This window comes from Drosophila hydei, unplaced genomic scaffold (assembly GCF_003285905.1).
Source record: "Drosophila hydei strain 15085-1641.00,03,60 unplaced genomic scaffold, DhydRS2 tig00000060-arrow-pilon, whole genome shotgun sequence".
Taxonomy (NCBI): Eukaryota; Metazoa; Arthropoda; class Insecta; order Diptera; family Drosophilidae; genus Drosophila; species Drosophila hydei.
In genome coordinates, this window is record NW_022045656.1 from 3,499,203 (window position 1) to 3,521,537 (window position 22,335).

Genomic DNA, 22,335 nt, shown 5'->3' on the forward strand with positions numbered 1-22,335 from the left:
TTTACGGTACTCATTTGTATATGGTGTTGGTTCCTTCCGTTTTTTAGTTGATCGTTTTTTATGAGCCTACCTGAGTTTATGATTGCGCTTTTTCGTTTTTTTAGCCGAGACACTTTTTTAATGAGACACGAGAGGTTAGTGAACTATATGAAAAACTGAATGACTAAGCCAAGAGTTATGCCGCGACACTTCTCTTCTCTACGAGTGAGTGGACAGCTGCTTAGGCTAACAGTTAGCACAAAGACATTTCTGTTGAATTTCTTAAGTTCCAAGCACTTGGCGCGTATGTTTGTAATTAGAATTAGCCCAGGACCAACCCACCAAAATTCTCTATGAAGGATGTATCTGCGAAGGACGCTGGCCATTTGCCGGATTAGCCGCTTAATCCTTGGTCCGAGCGTGCGAGTCTGTGTGTGTTTTCTGTTCTATTTACGTTGCTTGGCCAAACAATTAGCGCAAAATGTTTTTGGCCAGTTTTAATGAGTTATGAAATCTGTTTCCCAGGAAACGCAAGAGACACCAAAATAATGCTGTCTGATGTTGCGATCGTTCGATCATAAAAAGCAAGCCATGCAGCGCTCTGCCTTGCTCTAGTTACTCCAGCACTAGTTGGGCTGTAGTTATGTGCTCCTATCTAGATATATCCTACATCTACATATAGCCTATCGCTAATCCCACCTGCTTAGCGGTTGCCTAATCTTAATCCCAATAGGAACAGGCTCAAGCTAATCCTGATGCGCTGCTTCCGAGCGAGCAACGTACGCTGACGTCACTCGCTGGCTTAATTAAATCACAGGGATTAGCTTGAGCTGGCGACCGAGTTCGCATCGCGTGCCAAAGATTCATTCAAGGTTCTAACCCCTTGCCAAGGCGCTGGCTGTCGTGTGACTGGCTTGTGCCTTGGCTGCACCCAAGACTCGATCTCTCTCTCCTTCGCTCGCGCTCTGTCGACAATCAATTTGATATCAAACAGTCAGCCTAGCCTGTTGAGCGCCCTGAGCGTTTTTTAATAGTTTTCTTTTTAGGGGATGCTGCGGCCTATTCAAAAGGATCGCAGAGCTTGTTTACACATGTGGCAAGAAGCAACGGCGGCTGCCACGCCTTATGCAGTGGCTTGTATTACAGTAAAAGTAGCTGGAGTTTCAATTCCAGGAAAGACTCGGTTATGCTCAGCTTTGAGCTCAGCTTAGATCAAGTCCTTGCAAGACCTTTGCTGCAACTCTTTGACACATGTTGAGTCCTTTTTAAGCCGCGCCTCATTAGTCGAAAGGGTAGCTTGGTTTTTCGACGCATTAAAAAGCGGATTTGAATAAATGCCAAGTTCCGCTAAAATAATATTCAACTCAAGATTGCGTGGCTTAGCCTTAGCCTCTAACCTATTCATTCAGCCGCATCCTGTGCTAAGCTCAAGGATTAGCGAAGCCTTAATCAGCCAGCTTTGCATGGCAGCTCATTAAGCGCCGTCTCTACAACGAAGAGAGAGAGAGAGAGAGAGAGCGAGGCCAGCTCCTTGCCTGATTTATCAATTGCAATTCGATTTGTCATGTTTATTATCATCAAGAACATTATCAGCACATTATCGATTGCTCGATTGACTATAAATCAGAGGAACCCTTCGCTCGATCGAGTGTTACAAATAGCTAAAAAATTTGTGGGCAACACGCAGAGAAAGAGAGAGAGATCACATATCATCGTTGACTACCCCTAACCCTATTTCTAACCCTACCCAAGCGCTTGGCTCAACTTTCGCTTTCACTCTTTTACTTTTTTATGAGCTCTTCTATTCATGTTGACAGCTCACCCTCGTGTGAAGCACGCCTCATGCCAAATATTTGCTCAACATTTTTTCGTGTTTTCTGACAAATTTTTCGTATATATTTTTTGTTTGAATTTTGGCTTTGTCAGCGGTTAGGGTTATACTTGGTTACATAACTAGATGCTGGCAAGCAGCTGTAATACGAGACTGGACAGAGAGGCCCGCTTTAAAGCCAGTGCAGCTGCATTCAAAGAGTTGCCAATATGCTGGCTGAAAGGGTAGCGCAAGCTGCAAGCCATGGAAAGGCCTATTAAGTTATATGAACACCAATATTAATTTATTATCATAAAATAAATTAACGTAGTGTTTACTAAATTTAATATTTTTAAATTACAATTTTAATATTTAAATGACTAATTTCTAATTATATAAAAAAATATGTCATAAGGTCATAAGGCAATAAAACCTTAAGCTTTAACACATTTAGATAAAAATATAGTTTTTTAATATTATTTATTTTATGTTATTTATTTATATATTCTGCTAGCTCTTGAATCTCTGAGACTCTATTACTCACTTATCTCAGTCAGGCTCAACTATCATTAAAATTTTTAGCTCAAAGTACACTTTCGAGTCGTTTGTTGGCCTGCCTTATAAATATAATTTATTTCGATTTCAATGTCGTGTGCTACGCACTAATTACAGCTAATTTATGTTGGGCTAGGTTAGTGCCTGAATAATATATTAATTGATAGCAGTACGCACTATCTAACGCACTAGTGGCCCATATATATAAATCGCAAACTATTTAGCCTACAGCACGTTCAAGTAGCACTCTTCGAGTACTAATGCTCTTAGCTGTCTCTTGACAACGAGAAACGAGCTGATAATGGGTTGGCTTGGTTTGACATTTTATTATCAGCGGAGACCGGATCTCAGTGAAGACGAAGCAGCAGCTCTAAGTAGCTATGACAATAAATGTTTGTTAAATCGCTTGCTTATCAAACAGACGATTGTTATTCTGACTAATCCAGCCTTGGGAGAAAGCAATCTTATAAAGGGGTCGCAAATAGTTAAAAATTATTTTATTTTTTAATCTCTTTTTCGCTCTCTCCCACTCTCTCTTTCAGCACTTTGAACACTACGGAGTTGTTTTTAATGTTTTCTACGTATTTTAATTTCCTGGCAAATATCATATTTTGTTTGTTCGACTAATCCATCGGAGAATTGTTTTAGTTTTTGCCAGTTTTACGTAACATTATGCAGAGCAAAACATACTAGACGACAGTCTCTCTATTTGAAACAAAGGTCCTTTTTGGGTCATTGTAGTTTTCACTTTCGAAATTGGCAAAATTTCCACGGTAGTTCGAATGCTGACCGAAATTAACATCCCGTCGCGCTCTACGGTCGCGTCCTTGGCCTACCTAACAGCACCTCAATATACATACATTTACATATTCTGTCTGTAGCCATTTACGCATGTTTTCAGCTGAAGTTGTGCATGTCCTTGCCATAAAAATCTACATAAAACCATTTAAAAGTCAATCCGCAAGAGTCAGCAGTCGAAAAAGTGATTTCGAAACTGTTTTTTAGCAACGGGTTTTTGTGCAAGTTTTTTGTGGCTTACCTTATCTTACCTGTCTGCATTTAGATTTTTTTTTTTGATATTGCTGTTTTTTATGATTTTGGTTCTTTAGACGTGTGCCAGCAATTAGTTGGCCATTAAAACGCAGCTCATTGAGCAACTCAACTCAGCTCAACTCAACAGGCTGCTTGGCATACGACGAAAAAAGCTCACTCAGCTTTGCCCCTTCGCTTTACTTTCACTTGGGCTTCGCCCCTTTTTGAGTAGCAATTCGCTTTGTTTACTTCCTGTTTACTCTTACAGCGCACGCTCCCAGCCAACCCCAGATATCGGATCTAACCCCACACTCCTCGCTCCTTGCTGACTTTTGGCGTTCGTTCTCGCTTGCTCGCTCGCTCGCTCGCACGCCGAGGCGCTCTTTTCGCCTTTATCATCCCCCTTTGCGCAGTTGAGCGCATTTTTCTTTGCTTTATGTACAAAGGGGAAGTGTTCCATATGAGTTAATTGCTGCTGTTTGAGTGGAACCGAACTATTTTAAATGTTAACTGTCTGTCAAGTGTTTCCTTTTTTATGAAGGTTCTAAAAACGGAAGTGCTCGCTAGTTTTTTAAGGATAATATAGGTAGTTTTTTTGGTGAGTTGTAAAAAACTCGTGGGTCATAAAACCATAAAACTTTTTACGTCTATTGTAGAAACATTTTTTTTTTATTCTTTTTTAAGTATTTGGCTAAGAGTCAAATCATTGTATTTTGCTGGCCTAGAAAGAAATTAGTTTAGTTTAGTTCTAGCATTATGATTTATTCCGTTCAGCAGCTGAATCATTTGCCTTCTCACTCTTCCATACTAATTTGCATATGTGCAGCATCAGACATTGCCTAGGTAAAACAACAACAGCGCATAGCAAAAACAAAAAAAGTGCTGAGGTATTTTTGAGCAACGCTCAGTTTTTTTACAACCTCGCATACACATACACACACGCACAAGCATTGAGCCTCATAAAGGAGAGCACGTTACCTGCTTTGATCGGCAGCGCGTTTCGGGTTTCGTTTTTCGTTTCGTTTCGTTTCGTTTTTGTGTCGTGCTTCCTCCCTTTGGCTGGCTGACAATGTGCGTGTGCGAGCGAGCGAGTGAGTTGCTGAGTGAGTGAACGATTGAGTGCGTGCCTGCGTGTTTATGTGTGTGTGTGTCGTGCAGAGAGGGTGAGCGTGCGAGCGTACTTATAGTTAGCGCACGCGGCGAATTCGTATCATTCGTGATTTGGCTCTGACAGTGAGAGGAGCACAGTTTCTGATGCCAAACAAATACACATACACACACAAACACAATCGTAAAACACACTCACGAAGCAAATTTGTTGCTTCTAAAGGATTTCCACAGCGCAAAGGATACACTCTCTCAATATAAAAACGTGTTGCAGTCGTTCGCTTCATATCATTTCTCAGCGACAACTCGTCACAGTCACAACTCAAGAAACTTAGTTAAAAAATAACAAAAATATAAAAATTGAATTTGTTGTGTCTTAACGATAAAGTAAAAGAAAAGGAAACGCGAGAACCAACAACAACAACAAACCAAATACCTCAACAAAATAGCAAAAGAAACGTTAAAGTTTATAATTAAAATACGAATAACAAATTTATAATTGCAACTACCTCATTTTTGTATAACGTGAACTTTTGTAAACTGTGCAAAAACTACCTCAAAGTACAAACACACACACCACATCCATACCCTCACCCACACACACAAAGTGCGCGAAATTATTAAAAGTTTTCGAAAAGTTTAAAACAAACAAACAACTCAAATGAAATTAAGTGTTCAGAACTGAAACCAAAAACAAACTAATTGTAGTGAAATTGTAAGCAAGCCGCTTGCAATTTAATTTGCTCAATCGAAGCAAGGACACCAACAAATAAACAAACACACACACAACACACAGTTATGGCCATATCAATGCTGCAGGACGCGCAAACACGAAGTAAGTAATATAAAAATATTTTAATAAAATATATAAATATATAGAAAAGAGAAACAGCTTCAGCACAAATTTTAAAATTTGTGGAAATGGTTAAGGTTTTCATTTTGCACTTAAATCAACCAAATTAAAAATATTCAATTTAGGAACATTTGTATTATAAATTTTTATTATAAAGTCCAATTTACAACAATTTTTGATTAGACAAATACAAGAGAAAAACAGAAAAGGAATGCGAAATATAAATTTCTTTCAATTTTAAAAACGTTATTTTAGATATAGACTGACACAAAAATAGAAGAAAATGTTAAGAAAAAGTCTAATTTTGTAGTTTATCTAAGACTCGATTTTAAAATCAATTTAAGTCTTAAGCTCTAACTGAATAGTTTTTATGCTTCACTTCCTTCAAACGCATTAAAGGTCGCATTAAAGCGCAGCGATTCACATATACACAAACACATGCTTGAGCACGCACAGCAATAACGACGTCTCAATGTGCTTGAGTTAACATTAGGCGCCATTTTGGCAAATGCTCAACGCACACACACAAACAGGCCCATACACTCACACATGCACAGCAATTAAGTTTTGTTTACAAGTTTTTTTCTTCGCCGGCATTTAACTCGTTTCTTCACGCCCACCAAAACAAATGCTAAAGAGAGAGGGAGCGAGAGAGAAGGGAGGGAGGGAGATAAAGAGAGTGTTCGTGTGAGCGCCTAAGAGCGTGTACACAGACAAAAGCTCGCACATATGTTACATATGCGGCGCTCTTTAAGAGAGTGAGAGCGTTCTCTTTGGCCACCCACACTATATGCCATATTCACACGTGCTGCTGCTTAGAACCCCAAAATAAAGAATAGGAAAAAAAACAAGTTAAAAGTTGTGTTTGACGCCGCGGGCAGCGTTGACCAAACTGTTTCTGACAGCTCAGCGGGCGAAAAAAAAGTAGAAAATAGAAAACATAATATAAATAGAATATTGGGAAATCAAGGAAATGTTTGCTCCAGTTTATACTAGGATTTTTGAATAGAGAATTGAAGTAGAATTTGTGATTTTAGAAAATTCACTCTCTAATTGGTTTAGTTTATTATATTGTTTTATTTTTTAATCTTGCTAACTTTAGTTCTTTCCTTCTTTATTTTTTAGGCTTAGCCGCTGCCTTGGCTGGCATCAAACGTGAGGACATGGTTGTAGATCGCTCCATGTCGCTGTCACCACCCATGTCTGCAAATACCTCGGCCAGCAGCCCCGTGGCCTCCACCAATTCGCACTCGCTCTACCCTGCGATGGGCCTACAGCAGGCTGCAGCCGCTTCTGCCTTTGGCATGCTGTCGCCCACACAGCTGCTGGCTGCCAACAGGCAGGCGGCTGCCTTTATGGCACAGTTGCCCATGAGCACATTGGCCAACACACTCTTTCCACACAATCCCGCAGCGCTCTTTGGCGCTTGGGCGGCCCAGCATCAGCAACAGCAGCAGCATCAGCAGCAGCATCAGCACCAGCAGCAGCAGTTGCAGCTGCCTCTAGCTGGCACTCATCTGCATTCGCCGCCTGCTAGTCCCCATTCTCCGTTAGCCGGCAGTGGAAAGCATCCGCTTAGCTCGCCCAATAGCACGCCACAGCATCATTTGGGCATGGGACTCGGCGAGCCCGTTAAGAAGGCGCGCAAGCTGTCGGTCAAAAAGGAATTCCAAACGGAGATCAGCATGAGCGTTAGTGATTTGTATCATACACCTGGTGGTCCCATTTCGCCGCCTTCCAGCGGCAGTTCGCCCAACTCCTCGGCACATGAGGCAACTGGGGCAGCAGCAGCAGCAGCGTCAGGGGCAGCTGCGCCTGCCAAGGACCCGTCACGCGATAAGAGTTTCACGTGCAAGATTTGCTCGCGCAGCTTTGGCTACAAGCATGTCCTGCAGAACCATGAGCGCACGCACACAGGCGAGAAGCCTTTCGAGTGTCCCGAATGCCATAAGCGCTTCACCCGTGACCATCATCTGAAGACGCATATGCGTCTGCATACAGGGGAGAAGCCCTACCACTGCTCCCACTGCGATCGCCAATTCGTGCAGGTGGCCAATCTGCGGCGGCATCTGCGCGTCCACACAGGTGAGCGGCCCTACACCTGCGAGATATGCGAGGGTAAGTTCAGCGATTCGAATCAGCTGAAGTCGCATATGCTGGTCCACAATGGCGAGAAGCCGTTCGAGTGCGAACGCTGCCACATGAAGTTCCGCAGACGCCATCATCTGATGAATCACAAGTGCGGCATCCAATCGCCACCCACGCCCGCTCTCTCGCCGGCCATGAGCGGCGATTATCCCATTGCTACGGCAGCAGCAGCTGTTGCAGCAGCAGCTGCCTTGGAGTGCTCAACCAACAAGTTTGCGGCTATGTGCGCCAGCTATGGCGGCTCGGAGGAGTCTGTGGATTTGGCCAAGAGCAGCTTGGATGAGGAGGCACCGCTAGATCTGAGCGAGGATGGCGCCAGCTCTGTTGATGGCCATTGCAGCGGCAGCAATGCACGCCGCAAGGCGCAAGACATACGCCGCGTCTTTCGGCTGCCACCGCCACAGATCGTGCACGTTGCCAGCGATATGCCCGAGCAGACGGAGCCCGAGGATCTGAGCATGCACTCGCCACGCTCAGCGGAGTCGCACGAGCACCACAGCGAAGACATCGATCTCGATGAGCTGGACGATGCGGCTGCGCTCTATCTGCGACAGCAGCAGCTGCAGCAGCACTAAGCAAAAGTGAAAAACAGGAAAAATTTTGTATATAAAAATCGAGGAGTTCAGCGTGTTCATCAGATGAGGCTAGCTGAAGAGTTAATGGAACAGGAATTTATGTCAAGTACAACTAGCTTGAAAAACTAAAAACTAAAAACAAAAAACAAACCCAAAACACAAACAAAGATTTAATTAATTTTTAGTCTTTAGCAAAGAAAACAAAAATCGATTGCACATAAATCAAAAAGCTCCAAAAAATTGTACAAAACAAACTCGAATTAAGTCTAATTTAGGCGCTAAGGAAAACGCTCTCCCAAAAAAAAAAACTAAGACGAAACGTAACCCAGCTAATGTTGTGCCATTCTCAAAGTCTAGTTTCTAGTTCTCTTTTAGTTGATATGTAGCTTGTAAACCTTTGTTGTCCAGTAATTGTATATAGTCTGCCAATTGTAAATTATACAGCGCTCTATCCCAAAAAGAAAGAAAAAGCAAAAAACAAAACAAAACAAATCCAATCTTAATCAAAACATAATTTTAATATATTTTAGTTATTGTTTAGTCTAATTTGTACGCATCTTTTGCTTATTCTCAAAGAAAACGCCAATCAAAATTAACTTTAAGTTATTAAACAAAAAAACACGAAACAAAATCATAAACATAATTATTAATAAATTCTTTTATGCTTAATGCCAATTGTTTTGTTTGCCATAAATTGTAAATTTAATTATTTTATTTTTAATGCATGAATCTCGTTTTATTATCGCATATATATTTTATATATATAAACATTATCGATTCTGATTCTATTTTTAGTCACTTTTTTAGTTTGCTATTTAAATTGTATTTAATGAAGCCCCGCCCATTGCTTGCCCATGCTGTGAGGGGCAAAAAGCTATGAAAATAAAATTATTGAAAAATATCCAAGAAACTAAATTTTTGTTTTTATTTATTTTATTTATTTTTGTTTGTCAAACTATATTTACTTTTTGCAGACAATATTTGACATTTATTTATTGAAATAAATTGCAAATATTGCAAATTTATACAAACACTCTATAAATATATTTATGCTTTCATTACATTTTTCTTTAATTATTCAGAAAAAATAAAAAACAAATTTCGGTTTTATGTTTTTTTTTAATCTCTTTTACTTTGCCAAGATAAGCATATTTACTTTCCCCTTTTTAAACTATTATCGAATACCTTTTAGGCATTTGGAATTTGTTTTCTAAATATTATTTTTTATTGAAACTTCAAATAAAAAATTTTTGTTTTCAAAAAGCTTATTACACATCGAAAATACTTTATAAGAAATTTTAAGAGGTTTTGTTTTAACCTATTTGTCTTCTTTTTTTAATTTATCTGTAACATATTTAAAATTTTTTAAAATAATCTATACACCTGCCGCATCCACTCACTTCCACTAATATTATATATAAATAACATAGCTCAAAAATAAGAAAATATATAGTCTAAAGCTAGATCGTTAAGTCGTGAACCAAGTAAACAGGAAGAACTACTATAACCGAATACCTCCAATACCTCTATGTAAAAAACGATTTGTTGTGATTGTCATTAAGCAACACACACAAACACACACACACACATACATATACATAACGATATATATATTAATTACAATAACAACAATTTGGGCAATCGTACAATTCAACTGAATTTATATACAACAAACAAAATAACGAAGCTAGATCAGCCGATACAAAAGTTATATATAACTATATATATGGGAATTTTTATGCATATTTTTTATGAGCTAAGAATAACGAACGATTTTCCAAGCATTTAGAACTCATATTAATCTAGACCTAAGTGTATATATAACAATATATATAGCTGTACATACATATACATATATATATATCTATATATCTATATGTGTATATATATATGTACTCGAAACAACTTACACTACAGAATAATTTTAGTGCAATCTTTCGTTTCGATATAATTTTAATATTTAAAACGAAAACAAAATCAAATGCAACAAAATATTGTGTAATTTTCTTTGTTCATTCAAGTGTATGGTATACAAGTTCCTCAAGATTAATAAAAAAAAAACAAAAATGAAATAAAATAGTAAACGCATCTCAAGATCTACAGAACTTTGTACTTGAGAAACTGCGCATTGTACACACACACCTCACATGTTTCATACGTATTATGTATATTTAAAATATGACAAATTATACATACATATATATCCTAGCTGTATAAATATATCTATACATATATACTCTATATAATACACGTAAAGTCAATTTAAACTGTATATAATATTTGTATCCAATATTCTGGTCAATATATGTGCAATATATTTAGTCCAATATTCAGCACCTAAAAACATAATCTAAAAAAAAATATATATAAAAAGAAACAAAAAAGAACCTAGAGAAATTCATAATTAAATTATTAACTAATATAACTTATATAAACATTCTATATATGATTACAAACTATCTAAGGCATGCGCTGCTCGGCACATTTGATTTTCTAGTTTATTGTTGTTGTCTTTTCAAGCATTTTAAATATTACAAAAACAAGAACAAAAAGAAACAAACAAAAAAAAAAAACAATTACTTAAAAACAAATATTCATTAATTTTTTAAGAAAACCTCAATGTACGAGTATTTATTATGTTTATGGCGAATTGTGTGAATACAAAAGCGAAATATATATATTACAATATTGTGTTAAAGCCGCAACGATTTTTAATCAATAAATGTAGGCACCAGCACGAACACCCTCAACAAAATTAGCCCCAACCCCCAGTTGCTACCCCGTCCCTTGCCCGGCGACATTATATAAATTTTTAATTTATGCAAACGAAGCCCTTTCGCATTATTTTACATTTGCCACGAGACGCCCCACTAATGCTGTCGCCGCAATGCTGCCACATGCCACCCAAGCAATCCCCAACCCCCTTTTGGTCCAACCCCAACTTCACATTTTGAATTTTTGCGCCTGAAAAAAAGAATCTCTCCCTATATATATAAATATATATATATATGTATATATAAAATGAAAACCGCGCCGCGCGAGCAGCCAGAAAATGTCACAGTGTTTTCGCATTTAATCTTCACAACAAAAACAACAACAGCAATGGCAGCGGCAGCGGTAGCTACCCCCAGCAGCCCCCAACCACGCCTGCCCACCCACGCGCCGCCTCCTTTCATTGTGCCCCTTTTTAACGGCAGCAGCCGAAAAAGGCTTCGTTCTATGTACAAAATGGCAGCATGTATTACATAAAACTCGTCTTATGTGCTTACACATAGCACAAGGCTTCGACGTCGACGTCGTCGTCATCGTCATCGTCATCGTCGGCATTCTGCGCCAGTTCCTTCCACTCCTTTAGATTCGAGGGGTTGTTAGGCCCGGGGATGGGGGATGCGGGAAAGGTCCTATGCTGCTTATTAGCATTTCAGCCTTTCTTCGCTGCCTTTCGAGTAAATGATTTAGACTTGGGTACGAAAGAATTTTTGCCAAATGAGTTTACGAGTGTTTGGCTGTAAGGATTTCAATGCCCTGTAAAGGCAATATTGGTGGGGTATATGAAGACAAACCAAAAATTCAATGGATATATGAATAATATATGCTAAGAAATTAAGGTATATATATGTCTATATGGTATCTTAAGTCGTATATATTCACTTCACAGTCTTAAAAAATAATCCATTTTGACAAAATATATGTATGTAAATATATATAAATATAGTGATATAACAGGGTATCATTTATTCGTATATACCTAAGCACCTATAACACGAAGTTCCCAGAATTGAAACCATATTAATGACATTTTTAAGATATGGCTTATCTAAAGGAATGTTAAAAAGCATTTTAAGCTTGCTGGCCTCACATGTCCATATTGGGTATTTAAGTTGAAGATTTATATATCCTATCGATAAAGACTTAGCTTAAATACTAAAGAAGTGGGACTATATACTATACAAACTATATATATAATATATATAATAAGATAATCATAGGATATCTTAGTTGCCACAATGTTAGCTCTCTTGCAACTTTTACTTTGCCCACAGCATGGGTAGCCAACAAAGGGTAGCTGCTAGTCGGGCCTGCTAGGTTGTTATTGCCACAGCGCCACAAGTACGAAAAGGCAGTTGAAATAAATTTTAAAGGCTTCTTCTTTTTTACAGCCAACCGCCGAGCAGCGGCTCATTATTCAAATTGAAAAATTATGATTTGCGCCCAGGCAGGACTCGAAGTCCGAAGTTCGCGTCCAGCGAAGCAAGCGATTCTAATAAGCTGCCTCAAGTGCAATAGACTAAAGATGGGGAGAATGCTGGGTGGGGGTAAGGATGGGGCTGGAGGGTGGCAGTGGGACAGCTGATGCCGCATTGGCTGCCGCTTTCATTATCCTGCGGCCATTCGCCTCAATTAAATGGGTGAAATTATGAGCCTTATTAATATGGCAGTCCTGCGTGCTGCGTGCAGCGTTTCAGCTTGGTTCGGTTGAGTTTTGTTGGTAGATATACATTTTTGGACAGCTTTACTGAGCTTAGTTGATTTTGAATAATTGCGGACGTTTGTAAAAACTTTTTAAGTGGCAAAATATTAAACAAAAAAAGTTGCCCTGACTAAGTTGAAAAGAAGCTGAAAATTATTTTGAAAAATTTAAAATTGGGTTAACTTAGGCATTGTAATACTTCTATGTATATATTATTTCCTCTTTGCCAAGTAAAACTAAAAACATCCTTAGCTATTCAATACCATTATTTAACCTACTAATAGAGTTCAATCATTATGAACTATGTAGCTAAAAATTGTGCAAGCACAAAGGATTCAAATACACACACATATGACAAAGAAAAACTGCAACAGGATCAATGCAGAGCGAAACAAAGAGTTAACAAAGAAAGGGAAAGAAGAAGAAGAGTTGTCAATTGTCGCATGAATGAACACAAACTGAAGCCAATTGCTGTGGCTCTGCCTGTGTGATCCTTAGCCAGGTCCTGCGGCGTGCTAAGCTCCCCTCGTGCGCAAAGGCATGCAAATTTTTGGCAAATACTCAAACGCACACACACACACATACACACGCAATTAGCAGTGGGTAGTTCTTGAGCTGTAAGCGATGCCTGGCTCTCAATTACCAAAGAAAGGCATTGCGAATTTCTTGGCCACACATCAGGACAGACGGGTAGAGAAAGTGTCAGGACTGTCAAGGACATTCGCTCACAGCATGCTGAAAATATATGGAAATAAATATATATATGCAAGTGGGAGACTAGTTTGGTTATATTATTCACTAGCTTACATACATATTATTTAGTGGGTCATGAATGAATGCATAATCGATACTTAACTAACTTTATAAGTCACAGAATTTGTTATTGTTTGTAGCGTATCGTTGTTTTGCTTCATGACCTCTTGAACTACACGTTACAAGATCACTATATAAAATTCAGTAGTTCGTTTAAATAAACGATATGCTGTGCTATGCTAATACGATAGAGCTCTAGTGTGTATATATTTCAGTTTGCCTTGAGGGCACGAGAAATGAAGGAAATTGCAATCCGTCTTAACAAATGCTCATTACAATTTCACATTTAACATCCAGTAAGTATTTTCACTCCTTTCCCAGCGAGGCGCTTATCAACGCTCAACCCCAAGCAGAGCAGAGCAGAGCGGAGTGTAGCTGAGGCAACAAAAACAACCCTCTCACAGCGGCGACAGCGACGCCAGCAGCGACGCAAGCAGCGATAACGACAAACTCATTTGCATACGAAGTGCTTTCGCTTTCCTCTGCTGGCAACCTGCAACCACTTTTTTTACTTCTTTTTTCTGTTATTTTCTTTTTGTCGAATGGCGGCCGCACCTGCGTCTGTGTGCGAGCGAGCTGGCACACAAGAGTGCGTGCTGTCCCGCTCTGGCCTTAGCCTTAGTCAAAGAGTTTAATGCTGGCTGAGCACAGCGCCTTGGCTCAGCTTTTTTCTGCTGCCTCATTATCAAGCAGCGAGCGTAAAAAACTCATTGAGACGTTTGCAGCAGCCAGTGGAGCCTTCCCCCTCCTCCCCTGCTCAGTTCTTTTGGCTTTGGCTTTGGCTTTGACTCATTTTGTCGTCTTCCCTCTTTTTATTTGTTTTCCTCAAGTTGCACGAAAATCAACGTAAAAGCGAAATGAAGAAAATTTTGTTTTTAAAAAAATTACAAACAACCCCTTTGGCTTTTCTAAAGGCAAAAACGAAGAAGAAGAAGAGCAGCAGAAGTAGAGAAAAGCGCGCGAGTGGGGCAGGGGGCAACACCAAGGCAAAAGCAAAAGAAATGAGCGTATATTATTCATGGTATTAATGTCGCAAGCGCAGGGGCGCCTGCTAGCTGGCAGAGAAGCGGGCCGAGCGAGGGAGGTGGGAGGAGCCGAAGTTGGAGCAACACAACATGTGGGGAGGGGTGAAGCGGGAGACTAAGCACGTTTCACTGTTGCGAGCACTCAATGGCACAGGACTTTAAGTTTTCAACAATGTTTTTAAGTGCAAGTGTTGCAGGTTGATGAACCAGTTGAGGCAGTGTGGCGAGAGGAGGCAGAGAGTGGGCTGCGCTGCTCTCCATATCAAATGTCGCTGCGCACTTCTGCTTAACTGTTTATATGTGCTTAAAAAGGCTTCTTCAGATTATTTTAATGCGACTTTTGTGCTTCGCTTTTGGTTAAATGTGATTAATATGAGATTTGCCGTGAGATGCAGTTTTTCTCTTAGATTTCTTAAATAGGTTATATAATTTTTATGAAATACTTAATTATAAATTAATTATAAATGAAAAGAGTTTTTAATAAATATAGAAAATAGTTGTAGATATATTTTATAAAGCTCTTTGCTCCAGGTCGAATTGAGTTGAAATGGCATTAGTTATATACTTACTATATATTCTTAATTAAGATTAAGTTCGTATTGCACATCTTTATTTGATATAATATTTTATTTTTTTTCTTTTTATATATACAAATTAATCTACTTAAACAAAGCATTCATAAATTTGTACAACTGAACAGATGATATTTGAATGGATGAATGAATATAAATAAAATATATAAATATATAAATAAAATGAAGTAAATATGCTTACAGTCCATATCTATATTTAAATCTATATCTATTTCTTAGAGATATGCCCAATAGTTAGGAGATCGTTAAAGGAATCCATTTTGCACTTACCTACACTATCAATAGTTGAGCAACAATTTGCTTTGCTGACCTATGCCAACTATACGCACCTTCAGCCATTTTCCCACGCTCGACTTGCACCACCACTCCACCGCTTCAACCCACATAAACTACACATATCACATATCAATTTCCATAATAGCCAAAAGGGCAGAACTCTTACCCAGCCATTGTACCACCTACCACAAGAAAAACAACAATAAAGGCAATTCTATGTTGAAAACGTTGATGATTACGCGTACATTAGACAAGTGCCACACACACTCGCAGACATACACCCTCTTAAACTCTTGCCCCCTTTTTTATTTGCCACAAAATTTCGACAATTTTGTACAAATTTACATGCATAAACCGCGACATGGGCGGCGGAAACGGCAATTGCCCGACAATAAATGGCAAATACAATGGCGTGTAGTAGGAGCTATGAAACTCCAAGTAGTTGCCTATACGATACCCTGTACTAATTTATATACATAAAAATTACTTGTTTGTAAGTAAAAATAGTAAATAAAGAAATAATGGAATATAAATGTATGAATATGATAACGGAATATATATATATAAATATATAAAGAAAATATATAGTACAAACATAGAGAATGTCAGTTGTCTGGCCTTAACATATATATTTAGAATATCAACAAATTTATTGACTAATATTAAACATTAGCATTTACTAAATGAATAGTAACTGAAAGAAAATATTTTTCAAAATAAATGTGATCAATTAAATTTAATATTCCTGTAAAGTACTTGCATTGTACTAGTCTCAGTAAATGCTAAGAACTTATTTTAAAATTGCCAATCGAAAAAAGATTCTAATTCCTGGGTGTATAAAGGTATTTCAAAAAGAAATTGTATTACTCTATATCGATTGACAAACTTTATTTAATTTGTAGTAATTCAGTTTAATATCCCAGCCACAATACAACACACGCCAGTCTTATAAAATAAAGGCATATAAACAGTTCAGTTTGATTATATAAAGTCGATTAGTATACATACTCTAGTATCATAAATATAAGCACTATAAAGAATAACAATAAGTCTATATAATTTATAGAATGGAAAGTTTTCTTTCTCAGTAAAAAGCAATCAACCTTCCACCTATGAAATTTGCAGGGTATGCAAAACCTAAAAACTACGCACGCGATTTGCGTGGATATTGCGTGCGGTCCCGTGGGTCCTTGTTGTCGTAACACAGGACATATGAGGCTCTGAAATAGCGACCCTTTTGCTTTCCCCTTTTTGCCAGGAAAAAAAAATATTTGGCGAAAATCAAGTGAAAAGCTAGAGAATAAAAAAAAACGAAAAACATTTGAAAATCATATGCATAAGGGGTGTGTGTGAGAGTTCGTGTGTGTGTGTGTGTGTGTGAGCGCTTGTTGACATTCGGAGCGAAAAGGAAAAGTGAGCTATCAACAAGCTATCATTCACTACACATATGCAAAGTATATGTGTGTGTGTGCATGTGTATGTGTGTGTGTGTTTGGCAAACTGTTGATGCGATTTAAGCGATTTGTTGTGGGTTTTCCTTGACGCAGCTTTTCCATTTTCCTCTTTTTTTGCTTGTTTATATTTGGTTTAGCGGGTTTTTATGCACGAGAGGAATTGTTGCATACTTTCGGGCATATGTTGCCAAGCATGCGTGTGTATATGTGTATGTGTGTGTGTGTGTGAGGAAGAGGGGTGCTTATATGTATATGTGTGCTACTTGACAGTTGGTTGAGGTCAGTATTATGTGTGGCAGGAGGGGCGTGTCCAGCAGCTGCCTTGCTCTTGCTACTTTGGGCTGTTGATTCAATTATAACCCATATATGTGGTATATGAAGTCTAAAAGGATTTGTCAGAAATAAAAGCTGAGGCCAGGCACATTATTAAATAATGCAGGAGCTGTAACAACTCTAATGTGTTCTATAATTCGCTTAAGCAGGAGCTGAGATAGCGTGTGTGTGACTGAGCCTTTTGCTTGATAGCCTTTGAACTAATTTGCGGCTGTGTGTGTCTGTGTGTGTGTGAGTGAGTGGTCTGTGTGAAAAGCCTAATGCAATTTAAGAGGCACATCAAAGTGTCCTGCCTAAGGAATCAATATCGAGCAGTGTGGGCAGCGCCCACAAAATATGCAAAGCGCAATTTAACAGGGCAATGAAAATTTCTTAATTACCTCTCATATCCGGCAGGCCGGAGACGACGGCAGGCAAAGGACCCGGCCATATCCTTTTAATCAGCAGCTCCTTCTTTTGCATGATGAAAAAATAACAAGGAAAACATTAATTAAAATGCAGACAAAACGCAAGGACCTGCAGCAGAAGAAGCAACAGCAGGAGGCCAAGCGACGAATAAGCGAATTAACAGCGGCCAGGACTTTGCATAAATGAAAGGATAATCAGCGCAGCACAACAATAACAACAAAATGGCGCGCAATTAACATGGAAATGATGCTGTTTGACACCAAACGCAGCCAACTCGCGCAACAAAAACCCAAAGGAGGGTTAAATTAGCTGGCATAAAGGAGTCGAGGAGCGAGTGCGGCGAAGGGAACGCAAGAAAAGTTTGTTTTAAGGACAGCAAAGAGGACAATGCAGCGCATAATGTAATATTGCCCATTAAGCGCGGCCATTAATGAACGAAACGCGCAGAGTCCTGCGCCTGCGCTCGAGTGTCATGTCCGCAGAGGGAGGGAAGCCCGGCGAGTAATTAAGTTTATGCGAAGTACAAAATTTAATTTCGTTTTGCCACCCTTTCTGCTGGAACAGCTCGGCAGGTCAGTTGGCTTTCATTTTCTTGGTATCTCTCTCTGTCTCTCCTTCTTTCTTACTTTTGTTTTTAATGCCTTTTGAAGTATTCGTCCTTATAGAGAGAAAGCATTGCGTTGTAAGCATCTTAACAGCATCATTTGGCGCCGGTTTGCCCAGGTGGCCACGCACTTCTTCTTCTTTTCTTAATGTACAAAATACTTTGTTTTTTTTTTGGGTTTTTTCATAAAGATGGTATTATATAGGAAGGAAAAAAGAAACAGAGAGGGAGAGAGAGAGCGAGCGAGAGAGGGGGAGAGGGGCTGTTTATAATTTTTAATTGGTGTTTGAAGTGAGCTTTGCGGGGCGGCGAAAATGTTGCTTAAGTGCCTCACGAAGTGGGTCGAAAGCGTTTTCAAGAGCCAAGGCCAACATTAGTAAATAGGCGTGGTGCTCTCCAAAATATGTAATAGTATTTGAAACTTGTTTTCTTGGCTATTGTAAACAGGTTTTTAATATGAAAGTATATAAGAAATGACAAGAAAGCAGACCATTGGAAATGTGTTCTCTATAAGCTCTACTTTAAATATCATGGAATTTTTGAATATTTGAAACTTCAGATTTCGAAATTTCCAAGATCTCAGTTATGCTACCTTAACCACTGAATTAGTGTAGATACCTTGTTGTAATAAGTTACACCTGTCAATATTTCTTTACAGAGTTATTGTTTATTCTATAATGAGGACAAAACATGCCATAAATAACAGAAATATACTAAAGTTTAGTTAACTATTTGGAATATTTGCAAAAACTGGATTTAAAATCTTTTATTAGAGTAATATATAATATATAAAATACAATCGAAATATATCATAATAAACTATACTCATATATATATATCATATTTGTCTATATTTAAAAATTCTTTCACAACTTTGTTGTTTCTGTATGTTTCTACACAGTGCTCTAAGTTTATTTTAAATATCATGACACAATGAAAATTCATCGGATCCTATTAAATCTACAAACAATTTGCATATACTTATTTCATATAGTTAAAGTTGTTCTGATTTGTTGTCGATTTCTAATAGAGACCCAAAAGTTTTAGATACTACTTGAAACATAATATGAATAGTTCGTCCCTTGGATTCATACTTAAAACTTTGAGCGTAAAATTGGATTTGATCCTGCAATATGTATCTTAAATAGCTCTACCTTTAGAGCATTGTCTCTTAAGTTTCTACTATTTAAATGAATAGGAGTTGATTATGTCTCACCTGTACAATTTTGCTCAGGCTAGCATGACGCTTCTTTATCATATATTTCTATTTGTCTCTATCGTTCTTCTTTCTCACAGCTGAGAGCAATGTGTAGCATATTGCAAATCATAAATCAATAACTTCCAATAATGCCAAAGGATTTCCATCCACATCATCAACAACCGACAACAACAACAACACGCAGCAAGCGTCGCATATTTTTCAAATTAAAAACCGAACGGTACAAAAAATAAAAAGAGAAAGAGAAAAGAAAAACAGTTCCACTGCGCCCGCGCTGCATAATCAGCTTCAGCTTCAGATTCATTCTCTACTGCCGTCGACGTCGCAGTCGTTGTCGCTGCCACGCTTTCAGCCTCTCGATGCGCATAAATTAAGTTAACCCCTCGCAGGAATAAAAACAGAAAAGAAAAAAACGCGCGTCTGCCTCATTTTTTTGTGTTCATCTATTTTATTTTTTTTACCATTATGTATTTTGTGATTAACTTTCGTTTTGCATGCAATGCTGTGCTCTTCTTCTTCTTTATAATACCTACAATTTTTTCATTTCAACCCATTTCTCAACCCTTTGGCTGGCTGCCTGCCCGCTTCTGTCTGAGTAGAAGGACTCTCTTGTTTTTTTTTCGTGCTCAACTTTTGCGTTTTGCAGCGATTTTTTTATTTTTCCTGCCAAGTTTTATGAATTTTGAGTTTTTTAAGCGGATATTATGGGAAGCCCTGCATATACAGGGTGTTAGAGAAAAAGAGTTCTCAGAAGTCATAAAAAGGTTCTAAAGCAACAAAAAATTGGCTTCAATTTCAAAGAAAACCTTTGAATGTATTTAAATAACTATTAGTATATAATCTATAATATTAAATTTTACTATTTTTAAGCCCTATTTTATTAATAAATACAGGCTATTTGTAGTCAGAGTTTCATAAAATCAAAGCAAAAACACCGAAAGCTGAACTAAGAGATATTTTCAAATTTTGAAAAACTTTAAGCAAGAAATTAAAAGATTTTTTTTTTCAATGTTTTCTTGTTATACAATCTATTATGTGTATTTTTAAGAGTTTATTAATAAATGAATAATTATTAAAATATTTTTTTTATGTTACTCGGAAAATGTTTTTCTAAATATTTTATTTCTTGATCACATAAATTAAACGTATATAGATTTGTAGGTAAATCTATTCATTATTTTTATGTACATTTTTTTACAGATATTCTTTTCTATTCCTACGTCTTGTATTCTTAGCTTCAGCCCATAGTTAAAAACTTCTAGAGTCAACAAAATACTTGATTGATAATATTCGAATTTAGTCTATTACAATTTAAAGCTTCCAGATTTATTTATATTCTATTCGAACTCTAGGCTCATTTTAGACAACTGTCGATTGATCCGTGCCGCAACACCCTATAGAGCGGCTACATAAGTTTTTCAACTCTTTTTTTCTGCCTGGCTCAACCAAATCAACCCAAATTATTCTGCACGAGCACATGCTAAAGTACCCACGTTTTTTTACTCTCTGCATACTTTTTTTTGATACCTCGGCCCTGAAAAGTTTTTAACCCTTGCATAGTTGAAAAAAAATTACATGAATATTCACTTGTCAAATACAAAAGTAAAAATGAAAATAAAAAACTGTACCCACAAAAAACCGAGCTGTGGACGGAAGCTGGCACTGGGAAGCAGTAAGTCTGGGGTTAGTTTCGAACTTGATTTTCGAAATCCCAACAAAATGCAAATTAAAAAAATAGAACTAGTGAAAAACCCTTTCTGCCAAAAGGGTTGCCCACAGCCGCAGGACACGAACCGTTGTCTGGGTAACACAGGAACCAAAAAAAATGCTGAGGGGTGTGCGTTTGTCGTCGTGTGTCCTGGCCAGGCACAGAGTTTCACTTTTTTTGAATATATATTTTTTTCTGTCGTATGCAAATGCGAAATTAAAAAAGGAAAGAAATTACACCCCATAGACAGATCCTTGCTTAGCTAGGTATGTTTTGAAAAGGGTTTTTGGTTCCGCTATTGACTCGCAATGCAGTTTTTCCAGTTTTTCAATTTTCCATTTGCATACGAAGCATAATCCTTGGCGTGCGATCGGCAGGCTTGCAATTTGCGCAAAGGATGCGTCTGGCACACGTCCTGGTTTGCGGCCAAAGACAAGCGATAGGCGTCTTTGTTGTTCGCCTAGCGGAAATTAGTTTTCCCTACCTTTATTTCATTCTGTCTTTCTCTTCTCATTGGGCGTCTCATTTACGCCTATTAACATTTTTGACAGCTGCTGCGCCAAAGGTGAGTCGCTCGGCTCAAAGGCTTGTCCTGGCTTGAACTCCCGTTTCTGCAGTTGACAGCTGCCCAATGGGCTCTTCGGCATGTCCTGCGGCGCCTTAACTTCTTTTTTCGTTTTATTTTGCAAAAAGCTAAATGCCTTGGGCAAATATTGGGTTCTGGTCAAGCCAGCCGGCGCAGACACATGTCCAAACACAGCAGCAGCAGCCAGCAGGACGCACATACAGGACATTGCAGTTTACACAGCTCCACGGGCTGGCCCCTTCCCTCCCCACCAATGACAACAGTCATCGTCCTTTTGCATTTGTTTTTGCACAAAAAATCAGGTTACTTCCGCAACAAGCACATATGTGTGTGCCACAAATATTGACAGAGCCACACACGTGCACAGCAGGTAGACAAAGCCAAAAACACAACAGAATCGAACAAAGACAAAGATGAAATAATAGTATAAAGACTAGAAGATACCCTCTAGTACTCACATAACTAAAGATATTTTCTTTTGTTTTTATAAAGAAAGGCAACTACAAATATCAAATCGAGTTTTATTTAGACCATAAGCCTACTGATTAAATGATTTAATAATGATGATTTAAAAAAGTTGTTAAGATGTTCTTACTCTATTTAGTTCGGTTTATTTAATTAAAAAGTATTTATATATGAACAACCTGCATATCTAGAGTATGGTCTTGATTATGCTTTACTTCCTTTGGAAATAATTCTTGTTTACTATATATTAATCACAATATATTTCTATTATTTCTTATTTTGATCTCAGTTGCATCAATTTGAAAAATGAAAAACTTTAAG

The 22,335-nt window shown here is 38.1% G+C and overlaps 1 protein-coding gene across 1 annotated transcript; it reads left to right on the top strand.

Annotated features, from left to right (window-relative positions):
* The first annotated feature begins 339 nt into the window (after positions 1–339).
* Positions 340–8,233, top strand: LOC111594973 (protein krueppel). Its single transcript, XM_030226134.1, has 2 exons — positions 340–399; positions 6,374–8,233. Exons 1-2 carry the CDS (start codon positions 340–342, stop codon positions 8,057–8,059), a joined length of 1,746 nt encoding a protein of 581 aa, XP_030081994.1. The 3' UTR covers positions 8,060–8,233.
* The last annotated feature ends 14,102 nt before the right edge of the window (positions 8,234–22,335 follow it).

What these genes read in the sequence shown, in the direction of transcription:
- LOC111594973 (XM_030226134.1), top strand. Translation starts at nt 340, where the DNA reads ATGTATCTGCGAAGGACGCTGGCCATTTGCCGGATTAGCCGCTTAATC. An exon ending in GCTTAATCCTTGGTCCGAGC is followed by an intron (nt 400 to 6,373) that starts GTGCGAGTCTGT and finishes TTGTGATTTTAG; the next exon opens with AAAATTCACTCTCTAATTGG.